The following is a 23,354-nucleotide window of genomic DNA, read 5'->3' on the forward strand; positions in this document are numbered from 1 at the left end:
GAGAGACACTGACTCTTATTTACTCCTCTTACATTCATCATCCCTTAGAATATTTTAGCCACTGCACATAAGACAGCTGCCTTCCAGAAGTTCCTTAACTTGTATTTTTATCGTGCAAATGCAGCCTGTTTCTTTGGCAAGTTAGTTTTCATGCTGAGAGAAGCCTCAGAGATGCATACGCTGACTTTTTAAAATTAAACAGAGCCATGACTTCAATTAAAATACTTATGCTGAGAGGAATGTTCTTCCCTCCTAGTCCCAGCCATCCTCCTTTTTTTTTTGTCTATCTTTAGTGTGTTTTGCATCTGTAGGGAAAGGCTGGTTTCAAAGGGATTTATCTGAAGTGCTCTTCGTGTCTGTCTGCAGCCTTTTCTGATGCTGACATTAGCCACCACCTAAGAATTCCTGAATGATCTGCCTTGTTTTCAAGCCCCAAAGTCATCTTTTGTGGTGAGCCAGAGGAGTTTTCTGTATGAGATGCTCAGAGGAATGCATGTGGATTCTGTAGCACAAGTAACTGCTACAGGCAGCTCTGAGCCCATTTTGACTCTCTTGAAAAGCTAGAGATAAAAGTAGGGTCATCAGAGCTCCTCACGTAGGCACTGAAAACATGCATTCAGGGTGAATGGAAACAGGACAGGACTTCAAAAGAAAAAAGACAGGGAGAGGTTAAAGGTTATTTCAGCCAATCTTCTCCTAGTCCTGCCTTATCTTTTTGGTGCTTTGCTCCTTAGTTCCCAGCTTCCAGCTGCTCCGTGGCCAAAAAGGAAGGGCTTTCTGCCTGTCACTGCACACAAAAAGCTTGTCTTCCCTTTCAGCCACCCACACAGGAACTGGGAGGCATGTGGAGAAGCCAAGAGCACACCTAGTACAGTTCAATGACACTGAGGATATAGGATCAAAATGGAGAGATATGAATCACAAAAAAAAGGGAGCTCAACCCTCTACCAGTGTCCTTCAGGTGATGCCAAGCAGATACTGGGGGAGATCATCAGAGAATTTGCCTCAGAACTTGTCAGTGAGTCTTGCAGGCAAATATGGATTAAACTTATGATGCATATAAAACCAAGGAAGGTGCCTCAGTTGCCAGTATATGCACAGCTATCAAGCCAGACTCCATGTGAACTTTTGTGAATACAGAGATGTTTATATTTGTCCCAGTAAGGTTAATGGAAACCTACAGTCCTTTCATAAAGCAAAAGCTAAGTTATTAATAAACAAAATTTTACTTAAAATAAAGCTACCCGTCCTATAATGATTATTTCAGCTGTTCTATGGTATACACAGCTCTTTCATGTACAGCATATTTAGAACTTTTTCCTGAGTATTGTCGGTGACAATAATGACAGTCACACAGGCCACTGTTGGAGGTGGGGCTGGTTTCGCCCAGACTGCATTGGCTGCTCTCCACACAGGCCTGCTGGGTACTGAGCAATTTAAGTAAACTGCAATTGCAAAATAAGCCTTCCTACAAAGCCTAAAGCATTCTGTGTAAACAAAAGTGGACAGGGTCTTTAGTTTCAGTTTCTCAACTCCCATAATTCACATTGCCCAAGGGCTTAATTTACTTCAAAGGAAGTTTGTTTTGTCTAGAAGTTGGTGCAATAAAACGTTCTGATGGTGCTATTTGCAATAATGCATTTTTAATCCTGAGAGAAGCCATCTCATGTAGTGCTCATGTTACTATCTAAATCTTGACCTGGTCTCAGCAATGGGGTAAATTTCACCTACCAGGATTAAAGGCAAATTTTTTTTGTTGTGTTTTGTTTGTGTTTGGGGGAAGTTTTTTAAGCATCATGGTCAAAGACTGCACAGCTGGGCAGATTAATTGAATGGCAGATTTCAGCCGAGCCAGAAAGGCAACCTGCTGCTTGTTTAATGTAATCTCTCAACCTATCTAAGTATTTCCAGGAAACAATTCCAAATAATCTTCCTGCTACACAGTGAGAACAGAAAGCATGTTCAGCTTCCCCTGATCCAATGAGTTACCTCTCCACAGACCACCACAATTCCGGGTTCTGCTCCTCCTGTCATGGATATGAGGGTGACTCTAATGTCACTGGCATGGGGGTGAATCTAAATATTAAATTGCGCTACAATTACAAATCTGGCCTCAGTTTTGTACTGGTGTGACTTGAAGAATCTGGCCCTGGAGCATGATGCTGTATTATAGTGGGTATGTGCTATTCTGCACTTACTGATGTGTTATCATCAGAACTAGGATTAAAACCAGGTGCTTTTATTCTTTTTTCATTCTTGATTTCTTGCCTTTCAAGTAAATACCTTATTTGAGCCCGAGCCAACAGGACTGGTTCCAGGAGTATGCATTCAGAACCTGGTGAAGATTTTTGCAAACAGGCCCAAACCAGCAGTAGATGGGATGAATCTTACTTTTTATGAGGGTCAGATCACAGCCTTCCTTGGTCACAATGGAGCAGGAAAGACAACCACCATGTAAGTCTCTTATTTTAGAAGAAGCAAATCCAGGGTAGTGCTCTATTACTGGAGCAGTCTTCTCTTTTCACTCTTCCCTTGTCTCTCTATCACCCCTGTAGCTGGCTTCACACACAACATTAGGCTTTTTCCAGACAGGGAAATGCTGCCCCCAGGCATAAAGAAGATATCCTGGATTAGCTAAAGCCCTGGGAGGGAGGTAATGCATGACACAAACAAGTGAAAGTCTAGAGAGAAGGAAGCAATACTCTCCCTCAGAATTCACTTCCCATGGCCAAACTACCATAGGTGAAGAAAGATAAGGATTTTCTGGCTGAAAGGGCTGAAAATTTGCAAGCCACTACATTCCACTTGTTCTTGGTTTCTCTAACTGGCTCTAGGTCAGCCACATCTTTTGGTCTGTGTGCAAAGGAGAATAAAATACAGGCCCTCTTTAAATCAAATGGTTACACGCATGCAAGATCCATGTCCAGATTAAAATGTTCCTCTAGTCCTAGAAACTTAGCATCCCAGGAAGCTGGACTTTTACCATATTTAATTTTCTGTATACAGAACCTTATTTAGCAAAATAGGATTAACTGGTGAACTAAACCTTTTATAAATCTGTGACAAGTTCATCAAACGTTGAAAGAACTGAATGTGTTTCATTATGACTTTTCCCAGCAGAATACTTCAGGATTTTTCAATTAAAACACCTTTATTTCAAAGGCACTTTAAATTGCCTTTTAATTTTTTTTAATTGTTTCAAAATGAATATGTTCAACCCAAAATAAAAGCATCTTAATCTGCTGAAATGTTTTGTAAATTTGAAGGGGTTTATTCTTATGATAAAACCAAAAATTTTTACTGCTTTGAACTTTTTAAAATTGAAAAATACACTAATCACCCAAACCTAGTAACAGACGCCACCCATTTACAACATAACATTTGGTCTTCTAGTTTACAGAAAATAAAGGTGTAGGGTGTGAGTCAGCATGGCCAGAGACCTCAAACCATTATTCTTACCTTCATCCTACTGAGCTTCATTTTAGACCCATTTATATGTCGGGGTGATATAACATGCTGAACTAAAACAGTTTCTTATTGGAAGCCAGAACCATATAGACAGTTGTATCAAAAATTATGCCAGCAGATCCATGAGATTCTCTGTAGCAGATCAAGAGTGCTTACATGCATGCTTTTCAGTGGAGTTGTTTCATCAAGGCCTATAGTAAGAAGTCATCATGCTCCATCTAGTGGAATCATGCAATGTAGCTTCCTTATTTAGCACAGAGAGATAGGAGAGGGGGAATTTCCTCATTTTATTTTCCCAGGTCAATACTGACAGGCCTCTTCCCACCCACATCTGGAACTGTGCTGGTTGGCGGCCTGGATATCCAGACTCACATGGACTCCATTCGGCACAGATTAGGGATGTGCCCTCAGCACAACATCTTGTTCAATCAGTAAGTATCGCTCCATACTGGCTTTAAGAAGCATCCCAGTCTGTATGCATGAGAATCTCCAAAGCCTGTGTTGTTTCTCTTACTGTGCTGGCAGTAGATGTATTTTAGAGGAATACATCACATCCTGCAGTAGAAATCTCCTGTATCATTTCGCTGGGAGCAAAGTTTCTTAGGAAAATGACAGTGCTCCTGGTGTTACTTGTTGCAGGGTGGGTTAGCAGGGGTTAGGCTGGAGGTTCATGCACTACAATTTAGGACTCCTAAAGCAAAAAAATCCAAATTGACAGTGCAGTAGAAGGACTTTTTATGCCCATTTCTCACTACCACCCAACCACTTACTGCCTTCTCTGGTGATTTCCAGCTTCACTTCCATTAGTTTGTGTTCATCTCAACAGCAGACTCTCTTCCATTTTATTCCCATAAATGGATGATTTGATGCCTGCTATACCTGTTCCTTTAGTAGCAGGTTCTGCTTTGAAAAGGCAAAGAAAGAAACTATGACCTCCAAGTGAAGTGTGTTGATCCCAAAGAAGATCTTTTAGGGTAATGCAACCTCTCTTCCTTTAGCAAGATAAATCTCGAGTGAATTTATTGCTGCTTGGGGAAAAAACCAGCTTATTCATTTAACCTCCCTTCTTGCCTTTCTGTCTGATTTCACAGCCTTACTGTAGCAGAGCACATCTTGTTTTATTCTCAACTGAAAGGAAGATCCAGGGATGAAGCTGAGCAAGAGATGGAAACAATGCTGGAAGACATGGGCCTCACCCATAAAAGGAATGAAGAAGCTCAGAATTTGTCAGGTGCCCACAGGAATTTTCTAAGATGTTTTTCCTGCAGCCTTTTCTTTGTCATTCATAGAATCATGGAATGGTTTGGGTTGGCAGGGATGTTAAAGATTATCTAGTTCCAACCCCCTGTCATGGCCAGGACCACCTTCCACTAGACAAGATTGCTCACAGCCCCATCCTACCCAGCCTTTGGGCAATTATTGTTCGAGTTACATATTTGAGGCCATATTCTAACACACCAATGTACACTGTAGGGGGGCTTTATTTTCAAGGAGTAAATGGGACTGTACAAGTAGTAAAGCTGGCACAACCTGTCCCTAAAGCTCCTATGTCTTATAAATATACAGCAAATGCGAATATACTTAAAACTATTAGTTTTAAATAAATAAATATATATATAATTGGTTAATATAAGAAACAAAATACAATCTTCTATTATTTCAAGGCAAATGAAATACTATGCTATTATGCTGCCCAAGTGTATGGATCAGTGCTCCATAATACTGTATTATTTGGTAGGAGTAGTTTCTTCCATTCTGAAGATACAAATGCACACAGTGTATTTGAACAACTCTCAGATTCCAAAGATGATTTGTATAAACAGCCAGCTGTTCCTATACTACTTTGTCCTGATTGCAACTATAAAAGTTGGTTAATTTCACCAAAGAACATGAAAACCTCATATCTTCCTACTTTTGCTTCTGGCAAGAATCAGAAAATGCAACGTGTAGATGGAAAATATATATTAAAGAAAAAAAAGTTTGGACAACATGTTTTGAACTTCAGAAGAAAAATTACTATTAATTTATCTTTGCAGATATGTGTCTGAGGATGGGTTTCATTTTGTTTGTATCAGTTTGTCCCCACACCAAAAAGCAATGTTAATTACATCCCTGCCACTTATATAACTCATCTTATACTCCTGTATGTGTTTGTCCTCTGGTAGGTGGAATGCAAAGGAAACTGTCTGTTGCCATTGCTTTTGTGGGTGAAGCAAAAGTGGTAGTCCTGGATGAGCCCACTTCTGGAGTTGATCCATATTCCAGGAGATCTATCTGGGATCTTCTGCTGAAATATCGCCCAGGTAAGAGATTTGAGAGTAGAAACTGTTTGATTTTTTTGGTAGGATATTTTAAACTTGTCGTAGATGCAATATGTGCCTGCTGTGTAAACTGTCATGAGTAGTGGGATACGAACACAAGCAAACAAGATTCTTTGAACAGATACCTATGGTTGTGGCAAACCTGGGACCTGGCTTTGGTGCAGAGAAATAATTGCCAAAAAGCAAAGCATAGTTTTGAGTTCCAGAGAGAGTCCATGCCTTGAACATTCCTCCTTGTTCCTTCTAGGCAGAACAATTATCCTATCAACCCATCACATGGATGAGGCAGACATCCTTGGAGACAGGGTAGCCATCATATCCCAAGGGAAACTCTTCTGCTCAGGCTCTCCTGTATTCCTAAAGAACTCTTTCGGCTCTGGCTTTTATCTCACCCTTGTTCGCAAAGTGAGAACCACAAAAATGGGAAGGGCTACTGTAAGTATGTATCTCCCTCCCTGCACATGTAATCCAAATAATGCTTGCACTGCACCAAGGTAAAAAGCAATTAAGTGCTGCTTGAGACTGTGTACAAAACTGCAGTTAGTCTTATGATGATATAATTATGAATATCATATTAGCATGGTTTGGGTTGGAAGGGACCTTAAAGATGATCTAGTTCAAACCCCCATGCTGTGGGCAGGGATACTTGCCACTAGACCAGGTTGCTCAAACCCCATCCAGCCTGGCCTTGAACACTTCCAGGGATGGGGCATCCACAGTGTCTCTGGGTGACCTATTCCAGTGCCTCACCACCCTCACAGTACAGAATATCTTCCTAATATCTAATCTAAATCTACCCCTTTTCAGTTTAAAGCCATTCCCCCCTGTCCTATCACTACATGCTTGTAGCTCATTTGTAGCCATCTCTGGGTGCTGGGGGGGTCTCTAAAGTCTCCCTGGAGCCTTCCCTTCTCCAGGCTGAACAACTCCAACTCTCAAGCCGCCTTTGTCCTTATACAGGTCTTTCTGATTCTTGCTTTTGCAGTACACTGATTTTAAACATTAGGTAGTCTGGTAAGTAGCTGAGACACCAGAAAAGTCTACATCTATCCGTACCTAAACCAGCCTCTCACAGCTTGAAAAGTAGGGTTCTGGATTCTTTATGTTGAAAGTAGTGCTTCCAGTCCTAGTAGCAACACAGTCTGTACACTCATGGCCCCTGCTGATTGCCTTTTCCCAGGTATTTTGTATGCAGTTTAGAACTTATTTGTGCAGATGGATTTATGTTTTCTGCATTGCTTAATCCAGTCTTCAGATGATTTTCAGTATATGTTCAAGATGCTCTGGATATGACATATTTTTCACGGACTCAAGCTGTTCAAATATTGACAACCCTTACATCCTGTTTTGAGTGTATCTGAAGCACTTTCATCTTTCTATCTCTTGCTCATCCATGCTAGTCATTTTGTAGCTGTGGATCTCAGTGCTCCTGCTCCTGCTCCAGCTGTGTGCACAGGGGTGAAGAAGGCATTCCAGAGCTGGAACTGGATGGTAAGAAGCAGGATGGTTCAGCATTCCAGCACATAGCTATGTCTCCTCTTACGCTGCAATCTTGTCTTGAAGATCGATGCTGCTGAGGTCCACTTCTTTGGTCCTTGTGTCTAACATTTGTATTGTACTATAACATGACTTTAATAAGGGTTCTTTGTGGTTTTGCTTACCATTGACTGCTTTTTGTGTATGTGGTCTCAGGTACAAATGATGAACTAGAAGTTTGTGTGCTTTACAAGTTTAGTAAAGAGTTTCGTGTAATTTGTTAATGAAAACTGAAGCATATCTAGAGGAAGGAAATAGAAAAAAAAGTAATTTTGGCTTGTCTGCATGAGAGAAGAATTTAAGTAGATATCCCTGAAGATTTTGTTGTGCTTTATTAACAAACCTGAAATAGTTTCCCGCTACATAGATACAAAGCATAATTAGCAACACAGCCCAGCCCAGGGCAGAATTAACTGAGATATCTGAGAGTTACGTAATAGACCAGTACCCTTTTAGTGCAAACAACAGGTTTTGAAATCATGCTTAATATGGTTAAATATTCATTCTATGAACACTGTTTTGACTTTTCACAGGAGATCTAAATGAGCTAGCCGAAGTAATCCACCATCATATCCCAGAAGCAAAATTAATTGAAAGCATTGGTCAGGAACTCATTTATCTTTTGCCCAATAAAAACTTTAAACAACGATCTTATGCCAGTCTCTTCAGAGAACTGGAGGAAACATTGGATGACCTGGGACTCAGCAGTTTTGGAGTTTCAGACACACCACTTGAAGAGGTAACAGACAGATTGAAATACCTGCTGACCTTACCATAAGCACCCAAAATGTTCCTGTTCTTAAATATGTAATTCTTAATATGTCCTTCAAAATCTAGTCCCATAAGCTGTGGCACACTCCGAAAATCTTTGAGAAGGGCCTAGAGAGAGGATCCAAGCCTTACTTCATTGTAGCCTTGAGGAGCCTTACCCATTAGTCTGAAATGTGTCGCTTTTATTTGTATCTTTGTTCATTCATTTATTTTCTGAGGTATTTCATAAGAGACCTCTGATTGTGTAATAAGATGAAGTACTGAAAAGGTATCCAAATTTTTTTCTTTTATATTGAAGGATGATGTATGGTGTTCTAAAGGTCAGGTTATTGTAACTATTCTTTTCCTAACCAGAAGACGTATTTCTCTATGGCAGGTTTTCCTAAAGGTCACAGCAGAAGCTGACCCTGAAATGCAAAAAACAGGTATAGATCCACAAATCTGTATTTGATTAATTGTTCTTGGGACTTATTTTTATTCTGAACACTCTATAAAGAGGAGCTTCAGAACTTTCAGTCTTTTATGTGTTCTTGACAAAATAAATTTGGTCAGCAAATATCTGTTTTTAGGGCCTGACATGATATCTGAAAAAAAAGATTAAGTCAGCAGAAAGACTTGTATTTAGATTGGATGAGGTTCTTAACTAAGCAAATAAAAGTGGAGTGTCAAGCACCCAGATGTCAATGGCTTTAGTAGTTGTATAAAAATTACTTTGCTGACTATTAGTCCATAAACTACATAGATTATTAAATTGTTCATCCTGCTGAGTAAGAGGAGTGTTTAACTATATGATGTCACTAAATACAACCACAGTGCAACAGTTGTAATTAAAACATTCTGAAGATATGATATATACAGTCGGTAAAATCTGGACCTCGTTAAAATATCTGTGCTACTTCATGCATGGAAGATAAAATGTCTTCTCTGATGCCTCTCATCTTAACCTAGGAGATACTCAAGAAAATGGTTCTGCTCTTGGCAAAACTCCTACTGAGAACAAACCAGCTGAACAAACCACACTGAAAGCTAATGACACTTCTCGAATGCCAGTAGGCAGAACAGGAGATCAAAATGAAGGCAAAGGGTCCCGACAGTATAAAGGCTTTCAGCTTGTACATCAGCAGATCAAAGCACTGCTCATCAAACGCTTCCACCACGCCTCCCGCAGCCACAAGGACTTCCTAGCACAGGTATTGACTGACTTGTGCTGTGCTTGAGTCTTCCCCACAACCCTCTCAATACGGTCTTTCCAGCAATGATGGCTCTATGGAAAGCAGTAGAGGTGCTGCAAATGGGTAACAGTGCAATTATGATTCCAACTCTTCTGTCTCTTCTTTTATTTCTTTCTGCCTGGAGTCTATCAATTGCACCAAGTTCATGATTCTATCACTACTAGCCCAGTGTTTTATTTTTAACATAATACAGTTGTATGACAACCAGAATTTTAAGCAAAAGTGCTGGAAATTAAATTGTTGATGTTCAGGAGTTAAACCAGATTGGATCTATGTGATCTTGCTGTCCTTCCTTTGTTTACATATATTATGGGGTATGTATAGTGGCACTCTACAACACCTATATAATAACCTACTCTGACGTTTTCATGTTCCCTGCAGGTCGTTCTCCCTGCTAGTTTTGTGTTGCTGTCTCTAGTACTTACAGTCATTATTCCTCCATTTGGAGAATATCCCGCCTTAACATTACACCCTTGGATCTATGGACAACAGTTTACTTTCTTCAGGTAAGAGGAATTACCTGAAGTACATCTGCTGTACACACACCTTTTTCTCCCTACAGTTTAGTTAGCATCATGGGGCCCCGTCTCACTGCTCTTTTCTCACTCTGTGTGATGTAAGAAAATATTCACTTCACTGGAATCAGCAGACTTCAAATAGCTTGAAATTGGTGCACATGGAGAATACAGCTGCTAGTAGATCTAACAAATAGTCTTTCAAATGTCTTTCTAACTTTGGTATTTTCCTCTTCCTACCTGAATTCAGGACCTCAACACTTATAAAGTTATATATCCTGTTTAACAGGAGATCCAGGCCTCAGCTTATGAAAATGCAGAGTATGTTTTTCATCTTCCGATTACTGACTGTGACAGTGCTGAGAGAATAGCAATGAGGATTCAAGGCTTTTTTGGAGAATGTTGCTATTGGACTTTGTCAGAAGTCAGCTTTAGTATTAGGAGAAAAGAAAAAGAACCATAGCCTGTCAACCATCTCAGAACATTCTGGGTTTTTACATAAATAAAATAATTGAATTATCAGCGTTTGGAGGGGGGCAGTTGGTACTGCCATATGGCTGTCCTTCTCTAGTTGCTATGTGTATTACAGTACAATAGTTTGGAAAAATATTTTATAGAGAAAGTCCTATCTTATTCCCTTAGCAATGAACGTCCTGGCAATGAGCAGATGGTCTCCCTTACTCATGCTTTCTTGAATAAACCAGGATTTGGAATTCGCTGCATGAAGAATCAGCCTCTTTTGTAAGTTGCTAGCTAATTTCTGTTGAATGAGATCCTAGCAGGGTAATTCTAGTGGAACTCGAGTAGTGAAACAAGAATGAATTGGCTTGATTCTTCACAAGAGCCAATGCTTCAGGTGTGTTGTTTGCTATATCTAATATTGGGTCAAAAATAACAAAAACAGCAAGATAACACTGCCACTGGATTAAGAATGATTCACAGTGCCCAATGTGACTGACTGGAAACCAGTAGCTTGGTGTTGAGAGTTACGCAACCTTGAAATTTATGTCAGTAGGTCAGTGACCTCAGGCCCAAATCTTCTCAGCTTCCCTGGCACTTTCCATGACTGAGACCCTTCAGGCTCCTCCTGTTCCCATTGGTGTGTTTGGAAGCAATAACTTCAGCAATCGCTCAGATTGTGAAGTAGCAATAGGACAATGTCTATTATTAGAAATTATTCTCATTCTGAAGTGAGGGCAACATTAATAGAGCTGCAACTTTTGTTGTCCTACCTGCTTACTCTGCCTGTGAGTCCTGCTCTGGAGCCATTTGTCACTGGCTTGCTATGCTTTGACATTTGTTCCCTTTCTCCTGGCTCTTTCCCAGCCATGATATCCAGCAATTTGAACCTTCTGGTTGTTCTCTCTTCTCCCGTTCCTCTCCTCTACCTGGTATGGCAGAAACAAAGAGGAAACTTTAAAAAAAAACACTGCATGAGAAAGAAAAATGATAGTTTCTTCACTGTAGATTTCATGAGTACTAATGGATCAAACACAGTCCCCTTTTTCCTTCAGTGTCCTATCTGCAAGCTGAAGACAGTAAGCTTGGCAGAGATGTGGGGGGAGACTGTATTTATTCATGTGTACCAAGTACTCTAAAATGTTGTTCTTATTCAAAACTCACAGGATGAGGGCTGAGGGGGGAATATCTACTTAGAGCATTGTGATTTTGTGGATTTGTGAGTTCTCATGGACTGTTATCTCTGCACAGCTTAAAGCTCTGTTCCTCTACCCAGGAACTACCCATGCAATAATACGCCAACTGCCTGGAACACACCGGCTGTTCATCCTAACCTAAGCAGCCTCCTGCTGAGCCAAGAGTGGAGCCCTGAGAATCCATCACCTTCCTGCAAGTGCAGCACTCACAAGAGACTCACTATGCTGCCAGAATGCCCTGCAGGTGCAGGAGGCCTCCCACCACCACAGGTTGTGTCCTTGTGCCATAAATCTTTGTAGAAAAGTTTCATGGCAAGTGCTGGAAAAGGGACCAGTGTCTAAGTACCTTGCCATGCTAATATACATGGAAGGAGTTGAGTGCATTCTTTATCGAGAGAGTAAGACTTGCTGGAATTCAGTTTCAGAGATATTGGAAAAGTTTGCACATTTAAATAAATTTTGATTACTGTTTTCATCCAAATTGCAAACTTTTCATGTGGAAGAAAATCACAAAAATTTTAACAATTTGTCACATCATTTTTAAAAATAATTTTTATTTTCTTTTGCCTCAAGGAACAATTCTATTTAGAAGGTTGCCTTTCTTTAAAGGAGGGAAGGGCAGGAGGGAGAAAGAGGAAAGAAAGAAAAGAAAAAGAAGTCACAATTTTAAAAATGTGGAGTGTGGTCCTCTATTAAAAGGAAAAAAATACTATTCAGTGAATCCCAAAGTATTATTTCTTACATGTCTTTCAGTTCCATTTCTATCAAGAATGTTCTAAGCTAGCAAAATGAATGTATGCACGTGCATGAAGATGAGTTATTTAATAACCACTGATGCTGTATGGAGGAAAACAGAGCTACATTCCCACCTCTCCTATCAATGAATGATCTTAGTAATGCTCTTTATAAAATGCGCTTGCTCTTTTGAAGAGCAAAGGAAAATTACAGCCTGTCAGTGTTTGCATTTTATAAATGTTTTTCTAAGAAGTAGAGCAGAATTGCAGCCACTCTCAGAGTAGTAGCTCACTAATTTAATGTCTCACCATGCACACTGTTCATCTTTAATATTCCTGTTTGCCAGGCTGAACACACCAGAATAATTACTAAAATATTTCTAATTTTCATAGAATTATACGATCATTAAGTTTAGAATACAACTCTAGGATTGAGTCCAACTGTTAACCCAGCACTGCCATCTCCGCCACTGAACGCCATCCCCATGTGCCACATCTCAACATTTTTGAACACTCCAGGGATGGTGACTATACCACTTTCCATGACACAATCTCTTGAAAACACTGATTCAGCTTGCTTTGATTTCTCTATCACTGTTCACAAAACAAAGTTGTTTTAAATATCCACAGAATTCCTGTTTATGAAGAAAAAAATTCGATAGAGGTTAGATTCTGACCTTACTCACAACATCCCAAGTTATTTCTGATTTCCAAGTAATCCCTGTCCAACAGACAAAGTTGAATTTTGCTAATTGCATGCTAGTGTATTTCAGAGAACTTTAGTCTAAAACTTCAATTCCAAATAAGATGCAATGGTTTTTTTTATTTGTTTGTGGAGATTCTAGTCCTCTAAACAAGATGTGTTTATAATAATATTATCCTGATAATTTTGCAGGATATTATGGTTTTGTATAACTTATCAGAAAGAAACAGTTCACATGAGTCTTCAGGAAAGCCACAGTGTGTAAATAATTGTCAATAGAATTATGTTTAAGCATAGACAACTCAATTAATGAAGCCACTATGGGGATGCTACCAGTCTTCCTGTGTAGAATCAGCTGGACATCAGTAATGTGTCTTCTATGTCATCCAGTACTCTCTGTGGATAAATGTAGGAATTTCTGGAAAGGTCACTAGACTTACTTCCTAGGTCATTATCAGATCATTGCAGGTTGCAACGTTTGCCATCTGAAGCTGCCTGGGAACCTCTTAAAGTATATTCTACTTTGGGATAAACTCAGGAGTGCAAGGTCTTACATTTCACAGTGACCCTGTATTTGTAAAAGACTCAACAAAGTTGTCATGTGGCACCATTTTCATATTTAAAAAAAAAGTAATTTTCATTCAAACAATCTAATGTGCTAGTGAAGGTGAATTTTTTGTATTAATTTTTACCTAAAGTTGCTAAATCATAGGAAACTACCTCTTTCTTTTTTTTTTTTTTTTTTTACTGGGGCCTCAGTCTTTTTGTTTGAAAAGTTTCCTTCTTTCATTTTGAAGAAAAAGCCTTGAGCAACCCCGACCTTTGTTGAAAATAACTGTTTCAGAGTGACATGCAACTGTTTTGTGTCATGCATCACAAACTTATTGATTTCGTCTGAAGTCTTAGTAAGTAAGGATGTTTAGGCTATAAATGACCCATTAGTGATTGACACACTCTCTTTCAGTGATACTATGAACCTGGGCATTTTCTCTGAACCAAAGCTACTTTTTCTCTTTTCCTGACAAACACTTAATAGCTTAAGACACTCTAAAGTTTGTGATTGATTAGTTGTTTTTTTCTTGACAGAGAGTGCAACGCAGCACAGAAATTCTTCAAGATCTGACCCACAGAAATATTTCAGATTTTCTGGTGAAAACATATCCCACTTTGATAAAAGGAAGGTAGGGATGAATCTCTATTTCTTTTTCACATATGGTATTTTGTACCTGGCAATGAAATTCTTATTTAATAATGACATAACACCTGATTTGCCACAGTATTCTGTAGAATTGAGCACCATGTCCATATTTCTGATATATATATATAAGACATATATATATATATTCTGATATATATAAGACTGGAAGAGGCTGATTTTAGGGGAGCTCAATATTTTCAATTATAACTATTTGTATAATCAGGTACTCCTTTAGGCAGAGCTAAGTTTCAGTGCTGATGGAATGCCATGTTAATGGTGAGAAAAATGGTGCTTTTGCACAGCATTGGTGAACTGCCTTGCAGAGATACTGCTTTGTCTCCCTGAAGAACTGTAACCACACTAACATGACCATCTGCCTGAGTTAATTAACATTTGCTTCCCAGACGTGCTAAAGAGCAGCCAAAGGACAATGTTACACAGATATATCCATCCTACTGATAGCTCCTCAGCTTGCCTGTGTGTTGAGTGTGGTAATTAGCTGTGCAGCCTCCACAGCCTATTATCTCTGATTCAGGCCTTGCTACTTTTCCAGTTCCCAGCAGAGTTCTTGAAATTCCCTTTATATTAGCTATGTGTTGACTGCCTTTGACTGATTCCTCTTAGCATGTGTCATAATTGCTTTAGATATATCTTTTAAAATAAATTAATTATGGATTAGAATAGCCCAGTATTTGCCGCTTTAGGAATCTTGCTTATCTCTGTATGAATTGGAGATGAATCATGTCAGAAAACAAAAAGCCAAAAACACACTGCAAGGAATGCCAAAAGTCCTGCCAACCCTAAAATTCAAAGTAATAACTAGCAGACTGGAGGTCTGCAAACTATAGGCATTCAAATTTAATTTTTATTTAAGCCTGACAATATCACTGGCTTTGGTTCTGTGCACTGAGAAGGGATTCTCTTTGTCTGTTTCAGCTTGAAGAGTAAATACTGGGTCAATGAGCAGAGGTAAGAAACCAATTCACAGATTAAGGCGGTAAGTAAAGGAACAATGTATTTCTCTTTAACCGGGAAGCCTCACAATGTTTCTGCAAATGGGCAAGGGGAATTGTGGCAGATAGTGTAGAACAAAGAGATGGCTTCTGTGGGAAATAGGCTGGGGATCAGGAAGGGCCTTATAAAGACAAGGGGTTATATTTGTTTGAACTCCCCGCAGGAGATGAAGGCAAGAGGCTCACAATGGAACTATCAGAGCTTTATTACCTACAGGAGTCAAACTCATGAGAACGGTGTGGTGAAAAGGTTCAACACAATAGTACAGTATATTGTAATAGTGCAGTGACCCAGCTCTTTCAGTGCCACAGAAAAAATACAAACCCTCCAATAAAAGGATTTGAGTTGGATGAAACCTAGACACCAGCCCATCAAATATAGAAGTAACAACCACAATTCCTCCTGCCTGCTCTGTACATGTGCAGTAGTTATAAACCAGATTCCACTAGTTCACTTAGGTAGAGATATCAGCTAAGCCCAGTGTGATGTCTACACTGCAGTTACTGAGCTTAGAAAGAATCTGGTTAGCCTGAAGCATAAAATTATTTCATTTTTCACCAGCAATAGGAGTTCACTTCAAAGATAGCAGCTGGATGACTGCCTTTCTTCATGGAATATCTGCTTGTTCATGTGCAACCATTGCTTTCTATGGGATTAGGCTTCAGTTCATCTTGTGCAATAGTATTTATCATTATGGAGTGCTGCCTGGTACTGACACTGGTGAATAACAGCTCCTCTTAGAGCATCAGAAATTTTAACTGAGGTCTATGCTGTCCCTAGTCCTCCATGCAGTCTAAACCAATATATGGCAATTATCTTGATTTAAAGATTTTGTTCTGTAGTAATCACTGTTTTCTCCAAATCTTCTGTCTAAATAATTTTCTCAGGATCCTGGCATAAATCTCTCAGAAACAGATAGAGCTTCTATTATTTGTAAATAATAAAGATATATATTATTTATATATATATATATATATATAATAAAATATTATATATATAATAATAAATATATTTTATATATATATATAAAATAAAACATAAAGACCTAATGCAACTTGTTAGAAAAAGAGTAGAAACTGTTATACCTGAAGTATGTGATGTATAGAAATAAAACCTGCATTAAGTGGGGTTTTAGTATTTCCATTAATGTACAGTTATGGGTGTGTGGTAGGAGTTATTGATGATATTTTTCTCTTTACTAGATATGGAGGAATTTCTGTAGGAGGAAGACTTCCAGTCCTTCACATTTCTGGAGATCAAATTATTGATTTTTTAAGTGATCTTGGCCAAATGATGAATGTGACAGGAGTAAGACAGATTTTTAATTTTGTTTTTTTGGTTTTTGGTCCCTTACTAAAGCATGGTTACTGCAGCATTAGATTTCACCTAGAGCGCTGATCTTTAGCTTTTTCTTTTTTGTTTTAGGGACAAACTTCACTGGCTGCTGCTAAAGAAATCCCTAATTTCCTTAAATACATGGAAACTGAAGATAATATTAAGGTATTTGCTGGAATTAGTCTGCTAACTCACAGACTTTCTTGACATAGACTTCAAATTATGAGAATACTGCTGGTGGTATTCCCAAATGCAAGAAGAGCTGAAATTATACACTTTAGAAATAACTTGGTATTAACCCTGTATCTCATGTTACAGGTAATTCTTATTCATAGTATTTCAAATGGGAGATTTTTTAAAATCATTTTCTTAGTATTACTTGCTATCCTAAAAACTTTGAGTAGCACACTAAATCCTAAAATGTGGTTCTATAAAATCCCGTGACAGTAGTTGTCCAATGCTTTTAAAAGCATAGTATGTGAGCTCCTCCTGCATTACTGTGCCTGGGAACTATGAGTTCCTGGTGCTGCATTCACCCCTGCCCACCAAAGCAGATAAAAGGCAGCCAAATCTTCTCCCATAGCTCAGTGAAGGCTTCTTAAATTAATCCATGATTTCTGACTCTTTCAGGTGTGGTTTAACAATAAAGGATGGCATGCTATGGTTAGTTTCCTCAATATAGCAAATAATGCAATCCTCAGAGCTAATCTGAGGACTGGCCAAGCCCCTGAGGAACATGGGATCACTGCTATAAACCATCCTCTGAACCTCACCAAGGAGCAACTCTCTGAAGTCACTGTGTAAGTCTGCTTGTGCTCTGCTTCTGGCTTTTACCCCTCCCTCACCTGGCAGCTTGCAACTTCCAGCATACTCACACTCTGAGGAGAAAGATTTCAACTGACAGAATGTGGAAGCTGTTCTCTGAAGTTTTTATTCTAAACAAGAATATATTCATGTCTCATTATATTCCCATAAGAGTTCATTCCCATCCCACATAGGAACTACGAACATTGGTTATACATTATTGCATGTTTCTGTTGATTCCCAAGCACAACGATTCTGAAATCTTTGTTCATGCTCCAAATCCAATACATTTACTTCTGAAATAAAACATGTAATAAAAAATGGAATGAGAACTTGTCCATAATTGACTACAGGTCAAGTAGTTAACAACCCCTCTCCTGGTGCCAAGGACAGCACGCAGGTAGATTTTCAGTGGCATGTAGTAGGGTTGGTGTATTCCAGATTCTGAAAGTCATAATTTCTTGAAAAAGAGATCCCTAGAAAGACAAGAGTTTTCACTCTCCTATTAAGATCATAATTCAATGAAACTGAAAACTTTGCATTATAGCACAGAGGCAAAATCTGTGCTTCATCTCACTATCTTCAACTTGCCTTTTTCTCTTTTCCCTGCTTCCAGAGCACTTTTGCTATTGTGCCTAAATGTCTTGTTTGAGATGCCCCACATGGAAAGGGCTGTCAAACTGAGTCATATAAAGCAAGTAAAAGATCAGGGAATAGTGCCTTATTTGTTAGCTACGATCCCCAAAGCAACCTGGAAAAGTTGTTTTTAAACATGTGTTTTAGTACATGTGTTTTTAGCACATGTTTTTTAGCATATTTAGCTATTCACATTTTGGGGAAATCTTCTACTTAAAAAGCAGCCTTGCTACTTCTAGATCTTAAAGCACCCTCCAGAGTCCCCAAATGCTAATATAGTGTTGCGTTGCATCCATTCCCTTGCTCACGGTCCCTTCTTGTGCTCTGTTGTAGACTGACAACTTCAGTGGATGCTGTTGTTGCCATCTGTGTGATTTTTGCCATGTCCTTTATACCAGCCAGTTTTGTTTTATACCTGATCCAAGAACGTGTAACAAAAGCCAAGCACCTCCAGTTTGTCAGTGGTGTGAGCCCTGTTATCTATTGGATAACTAACTTCATGTGGGACATAGTAAGTAACTGCTGGTCTGACTGACAGCCTCTGATTATCCTGGGTGTGCATGAACTGAGGGCTAACCAGTGAATCAAGCGAAGGTGATTCTAAGCATTGCAAAGCATTCATTTCTTTTAAGTGTTTCTCAGAGAGCATGCTTAGGATCTGGCCTCTGAGCTAATTACAGATGTAGAAATCAATTCAAGTGAACAACTCATTAGTCAACTAATGAAACTGTATTTTTTATAGTCTTAGGATTTCCAGTCCTTACAACTGAATAAATAATAAAGTACAATTTACTATAGCAGGGAAAAGCCTCATTGCCTTGTGCTAGTCACTCCTGTCTTCTAGAAGAACCAAAACATATTTCAAGATATTCAAGAAACCTAAGTGGGGAAGATTCACAGCCTGGTGAAACAGTATCTATGGCCTGACAAAATAGTCTAGGGTGTCTAAAATGGCATATTCATTTAGGTCACTGTATTGTGGTCACTGTGTTATTCCGAAAAGTTTTATACTACAGGTCCGGACTTGCTTAGACAGGGCTCAGCTTCCCTCCTGGTACTCCTCCAGCCACTTGGTCATAAAAGAGAAAATTCTTTGGCTGGCTAAGGCATAACAAGGGTTGGTTCTCTGGCCTTGCCTTTGCAACCAAGAAAGCGACCAAGGAATTATGCACTAAGAAAAGAATTGAAAAAAATTAGACAGAAAAGAAAATCAGTATTTGAAAAGCCCAAAACTCTTCAGGATTTGGAAGGTGTTCTCTCAGGAGAAGTTAAAGCAAAGCATTATTTTAGTAAATGAGGGAAAAGAAGCAGATCTCAGAGTTCTTGTTCCCTGCTGTTCACAGCAGCTTCCTTGTCAGGAATTCTGCTTGGCTGTTGCCCTTGACAGCATGATGCAAAGGCATTAAGTGGTGTTAGCAGTTCTGTGAACCGCTACCTTCCATTCTGCATGGGAATTCTGTGCATTGCAGTAGAATAGTGCTACTAATACCACACAGAGAAATGGAGCAATGGCCAAGCATACTCACTTTAGCTTCTTCCCAGGAATGTGGCTCAAGTAACTAGCTTTTCCATCCTACACAGCTTTTGTTTGCATCACCAGAAACTGCACTTCCCTTGCATACCCATGGCCCCTTTTTGTGGGAAGCAGGCTATGAAATAATTGATTCACAAACCATAATCTAAGAAACAACAATATATGTTGTATTTTTTATGAACAGTACAATAAAAGACGTCTTAGAGAAATGCTGAATATTGCAGGGACCTATCCAAAAGGTTCAGTGTGACTAGTCTGACTCAAATTCTGATGTTCCTCAATATTAAATCCTTTTGGAATGATATGTAGGATCTGGATATGTTTGCAGCCCTTCTCAGGTCTTACACCTTGTGCTCTGGCAGGTGAATTATGCACTGAGTGCTGGAATGGTTGTGGCTATATTTGCTGGATTCAACAAGAAAGCATACGCCTCTCCGACCAATCTCCCTGTGCTCATTGCCTTGCTGCTCCTGTATGGGTGAGTGTTCAAGGTTATTCCTGCAGGTGGGCCCTGTCTTTCACATAGAAGTGACTTCCTGTTACTGAGCTCAGTAATTAGTGGAATCCAGCTTTGAAGAATAGCACTGAGTGGATCCAAAACAGGTTAAAACTGGATTCTTCTATGGGATATTTACAGAGTCTGTCTGGCCACATGCTGCAAAAGAGATTCTTTAGTCACTTCCTGCCTTGCATTTTTAAGTATTAAATGTGACCCATACAGGAAAATATATTTGTTCAGTTTGCTGCTTTCTTCCTTGTACATTGTGTAGGAATTTAGTGGTTGTTCATTTACCACATTCACAGTCAATACTAAAGTATCTTTCAGCATTCAGCATTTCTTTGTTTGTCCTTCTTGGTCTACAATCCACTGAAATGTGCAAGGATACCTGGGGTGATAGCCACCCTGCTAGCATTAAGTTTTCTCAATTTTAGCAGTGTCTATTGCCCTGAATTTTAATAATAATAATTTTAATAATAATAAAAAACCACTAAGCATAAAAAATCTTATGTAGTAACCAGGGAGAAAATACTGTGGTGGATTGCTGGTTGGTTACACCATTTTGTTACACTTCGGATGGGAAGAAAGCTCAGCTTTGCATTCTCTTTAGGCCAACTGACATAATACTGAGAAGTTATCATAGTTTTTTCTATTTCTTGCATGCAGATGGGCAGTAATTCCCATGATGTACCCTGCTTCTTCTTTCTTCAGTATCCCCAGCACTGCTTATGTTGCATTGTCTTGTATTAATCTCTTTGTGGGAATCAACAGCAGTGCCATTACCTTCATCCTGGAATTATTTGAAAATAACCCGGTAAGTAATGTTTTGCGGTGGGTTGATGCTGGGTTGATGCTGGCTGGATGCCAGGCACCCACCAAAACCTCTCTCTCACGCCTCTCCACAGGGGAGAGAAATATAATAAAGGCTTTGTGAGTTAAGGAGAGATCACTCACCAAATATGGGCAAATATTAGGGATACTAGTTGAATTTATTATTAAAAAAATGAGAGCAGGATAATGAGAAGTAAAATAAGATCTAAAAAAATCACGTTCTCCCCAGCCTTCCCTTCTTTCCAACTCTACCTCCTCCCTGAGTGGCACAGTGAGACAGGGAATGGGGGTTATGGTCAGTCCATCCACCAGTTGTTTCTCCCACTACTTAGGCAGAGAAGTCCTTCCCTTCCTCCACTGTGGGGGTCACTTCCACAGGAGACAGTTCTCCATGAACTTCTCCAACATGAGTCCATCTCATGAGCAGCAGTTCTCTGCAAACTTCTGCAATGTGAGTCTTTCCCACAGGCAACAGACCTCCCCAGACTGCTGCAGCATGGGTCACTCTTCCACAGGGTGCAATCCCTCAAGGACAGGCTGCTCCAGCATGGACTCCTCTCTCTATGGGTCACAGCCTCCTTCTCAGGCATCCACCTGCTCTAGCATGGGTCTCTTCCATGGGCTGCAGGTGGATCTCTGCGTCCCTGCGGACCCCATGAATGGCAGGGGCACAGCTGCCTTGCCATGGTCATCACCATGGCTTGCAGAGGAATCTCAGCTCCAGCACCTGGAGCACGTCCTCCCCCTCCTTCTCCACTGACCTTGGTGTCTGCATAGCTGTTCCTCTCACATATTCTCACCCTGTGTTTTTCTGGCTGCAATTATAACTGCAGAATCAATTTTTGGGTTGATTTCTTCTAAAGTATATTATCACAGAGGCATTACCACCATTCCTAATTGGCCCAGCCTTGGCCAGCAGCAAATCCATGTTGGGAGCTGCCAGGGATTGGCTCTGCTGGACATGAGAGAAGCTTCCAGCAGCTTCTCAGAGAAGCCACCCCTGTGGCGCCCCCATTACCAAAACTTGGCCATGCTCGATACATGTTTTCATTGCTCTCCGGATTTAAAGAGGTGTGCAAAGAACTTCCAAGCATAGACATCCCTAACAGTAACTGTCCTTCTCTACCTTGCCATTTTTTCTGGCAGCAAACAAGTGAGAAACTTGCTGAGTAACTGCAGGTACAGGTGAGCAGAGTAACCCAGAGAAGTGACTCAGAGAAATTAATATCTAGGGCTGCACACACAAGGAACAACACTGAGTGTTTTTTATACCAACAAGCAAATGTCTGTATACTTTCACAGTTGGGAAGGTCAAGACATGGCACTTTGTGCTTTCTTCTGCAGCTTGTGTTGTATGGGAAGATGTAGATGGTAGCACTTACTCCTGGTAGTTATTGTGTTAGAGGAGATGTTCTGCTTAGCGTAGCATTTTGAGAATTGCCTGAAAATTATTTACCACCACCAGAAAGGTGACAGAATACAGCAAGTGCCAAAATTAGTTCTTAGAAAGGCTAAGAGATCAGTTTACAAAGCGCTGTCGGCTTGTATGTGCTACTATCTCACAGGATAGTATGCACCCCACAGTGCTCGTATGCTATTGCCTCCACAGTTGTTGAAGCTCTGGCCACTACGTTTGACACCCAATCTGACAGCAGACCAATTAGCTATCATTACTGATAGTGCATTTTCAAACACTCTGTGCTGATCAAAGCATTTTTATTTGCTGCAAAGGAGAAACAGATCTGGGTTAAATATATGTTTTCAAGGGCCAATTTGACAGTACTTTCTGTCTCTGCTTGTCCTGCATTCACAACTTGATAGCACAGGGTTCAATCTAGTGCCATTCAGACTACAGGACATCAGGGCAGCATGGTTACCTCTCAAAACATGTCTCTGTTGCAGCCACTATTTCCATGGGGAAGATGGCCCTTCTGAGGATTCAGTGCCGATGCAGCTTGACTGCTGCTGACACTTAACTCTGTTTCAGGCACCTCCTCATTGCACCAACACCCTCTGTGTAGTCATGCCCAGACACCAGCACTTGTCAGTATTGTGGCAGCCCTGACTATTGTCACGGCTTAATCCCATGTCAACCAAGCACCACACGGCCACTCACTCACTCACTCTGCAATCCACTTCCCCACCTCATGGAATGGGGTAGACAATCAGACAATTAAAAGTGAGAAAACTCATAGGTTGAAATAAAGACAGTTTAACAGATAAAGCAAAAGCTGCACACACAAGCCAAGCAACACAAGGAATTCATTCACCCCTTCCCATCGGCAGGCACATGTTCAGCCATCTCCAGGGAAGCGGGGCTCCATCACACATAATGATGACTTTGGAAGACAAATGCTGTAACGGAACATTCCTCTCCTTCTTCTCCCAACATTATGTGCTGAGCATGACTCCATATGGTCTGGGATATCCCTTGGGTCAGTTGGGGTCAGCTGTCCAAGCGGTGTCCCCTCCCAACTCCTTGTGCACCCCCAGTGTCCCTGCTAGGGGGGTAAGGTAAGGCACAGAAAAGGTGTTGTCTCTGCAAGTGCTGCTCGGAAACAGCTAAAC

General features: G+C 40.1%; 1 protein-coding gene across 9 annotated transcripts in view; it reads left to right on the forward strand.

The window, feature by feature from the left end:
- ABCA4 (ATP binding cassette subfamily A member 4) overlaps positions 1–23,354 on the forward strand; it is a 78,044-nt gene that overhangs the window by 45,737 nt on the left and 8,953 nt on the right. For 8 of the 9 annotated variants that reach the window (XM_032117981.1, XM_032117986.1, XM_032117988.1 and 5 more), the window contains 20 exons: positions 2,277–2,454; positions 3,768–3,899; positions 4,560–4,699; positions 5,634–5,771; positions 6,037–6,224; positions 7,190–7,280; positions 7,859–8,064; positions 8,473–8,521; positions 9,045–9,286; positions 9,710–9,834; positions 10,486–10,584; positions 11,579–11,768; positions 14,022–14,116; positions 15,070–15,102; positions 16,350–16,455; positions 16,573–16,647; positions 17,113–17,282; positions 18,256–18,433; positions 19,819–19,934; positions 20,622–20,769. In XM_032117981.1, coding sequence (XP_031973872.1) covers positions 2,277–2,454; positions 3,768–3,899; positions 4,560–4,699; positions 5,634–5,771; positions 6,037–6,224; positions 7,190–7,280; positions 7,859–8,064; positions 8,473–8,521; positions 9,045–9,286; positions 9,710–9,834; positions 10,486–10,584; positions 11,579–11,768; positions 14,022–14,116; positions 15,070–15,102; positions 16,350–16,455; positions 16,573–16,647; positions 17,113–17,282; positions 18,256–18,433; positions 19,819–19,934; positions 20,622–20,769 — 2,699 coding nt within the window. The remainder of the gene's footprint in view (positions 1–2,276; positions 2,455–3,767; positions 3,900–4,559; positions 4,700–5,633; positions 5,772–6,036; positions 6,225–7,189; positions 7,281–7,858; positions 8,065–8,472; positions 8,522–9,044; positions 9,287–9,709; positions 9,835–10,485; positions 10,585–11,578; positions 11,769–14,021; positions 14,117–15,069; positions 15,103–16,349; positions 16,456–16,572; positions 16,648–17,112; positions 17,283–18,255; positions 18,434–19,818; positions 19,935–20,621; positions 20,770–23,354) is intronic. The other variant, XM_032117987.1, reaches the window with a different exon arrangement.

Source organism: Corvus moneduloides, chromosome 9, assembly GCF_009650955.1.
Source record: "Corvus moneduloides isolate bCorMon1 chromosome 9, bCorMon1.pri, whole genome shotgun sequence".
Classification (NCBI taxonomy): domain Eukaryota; kingdom Metazoa; phylum Chordata; class Aves; order Passeriformes; family Corvidae; genus Corvus; species Corvus moneduloides.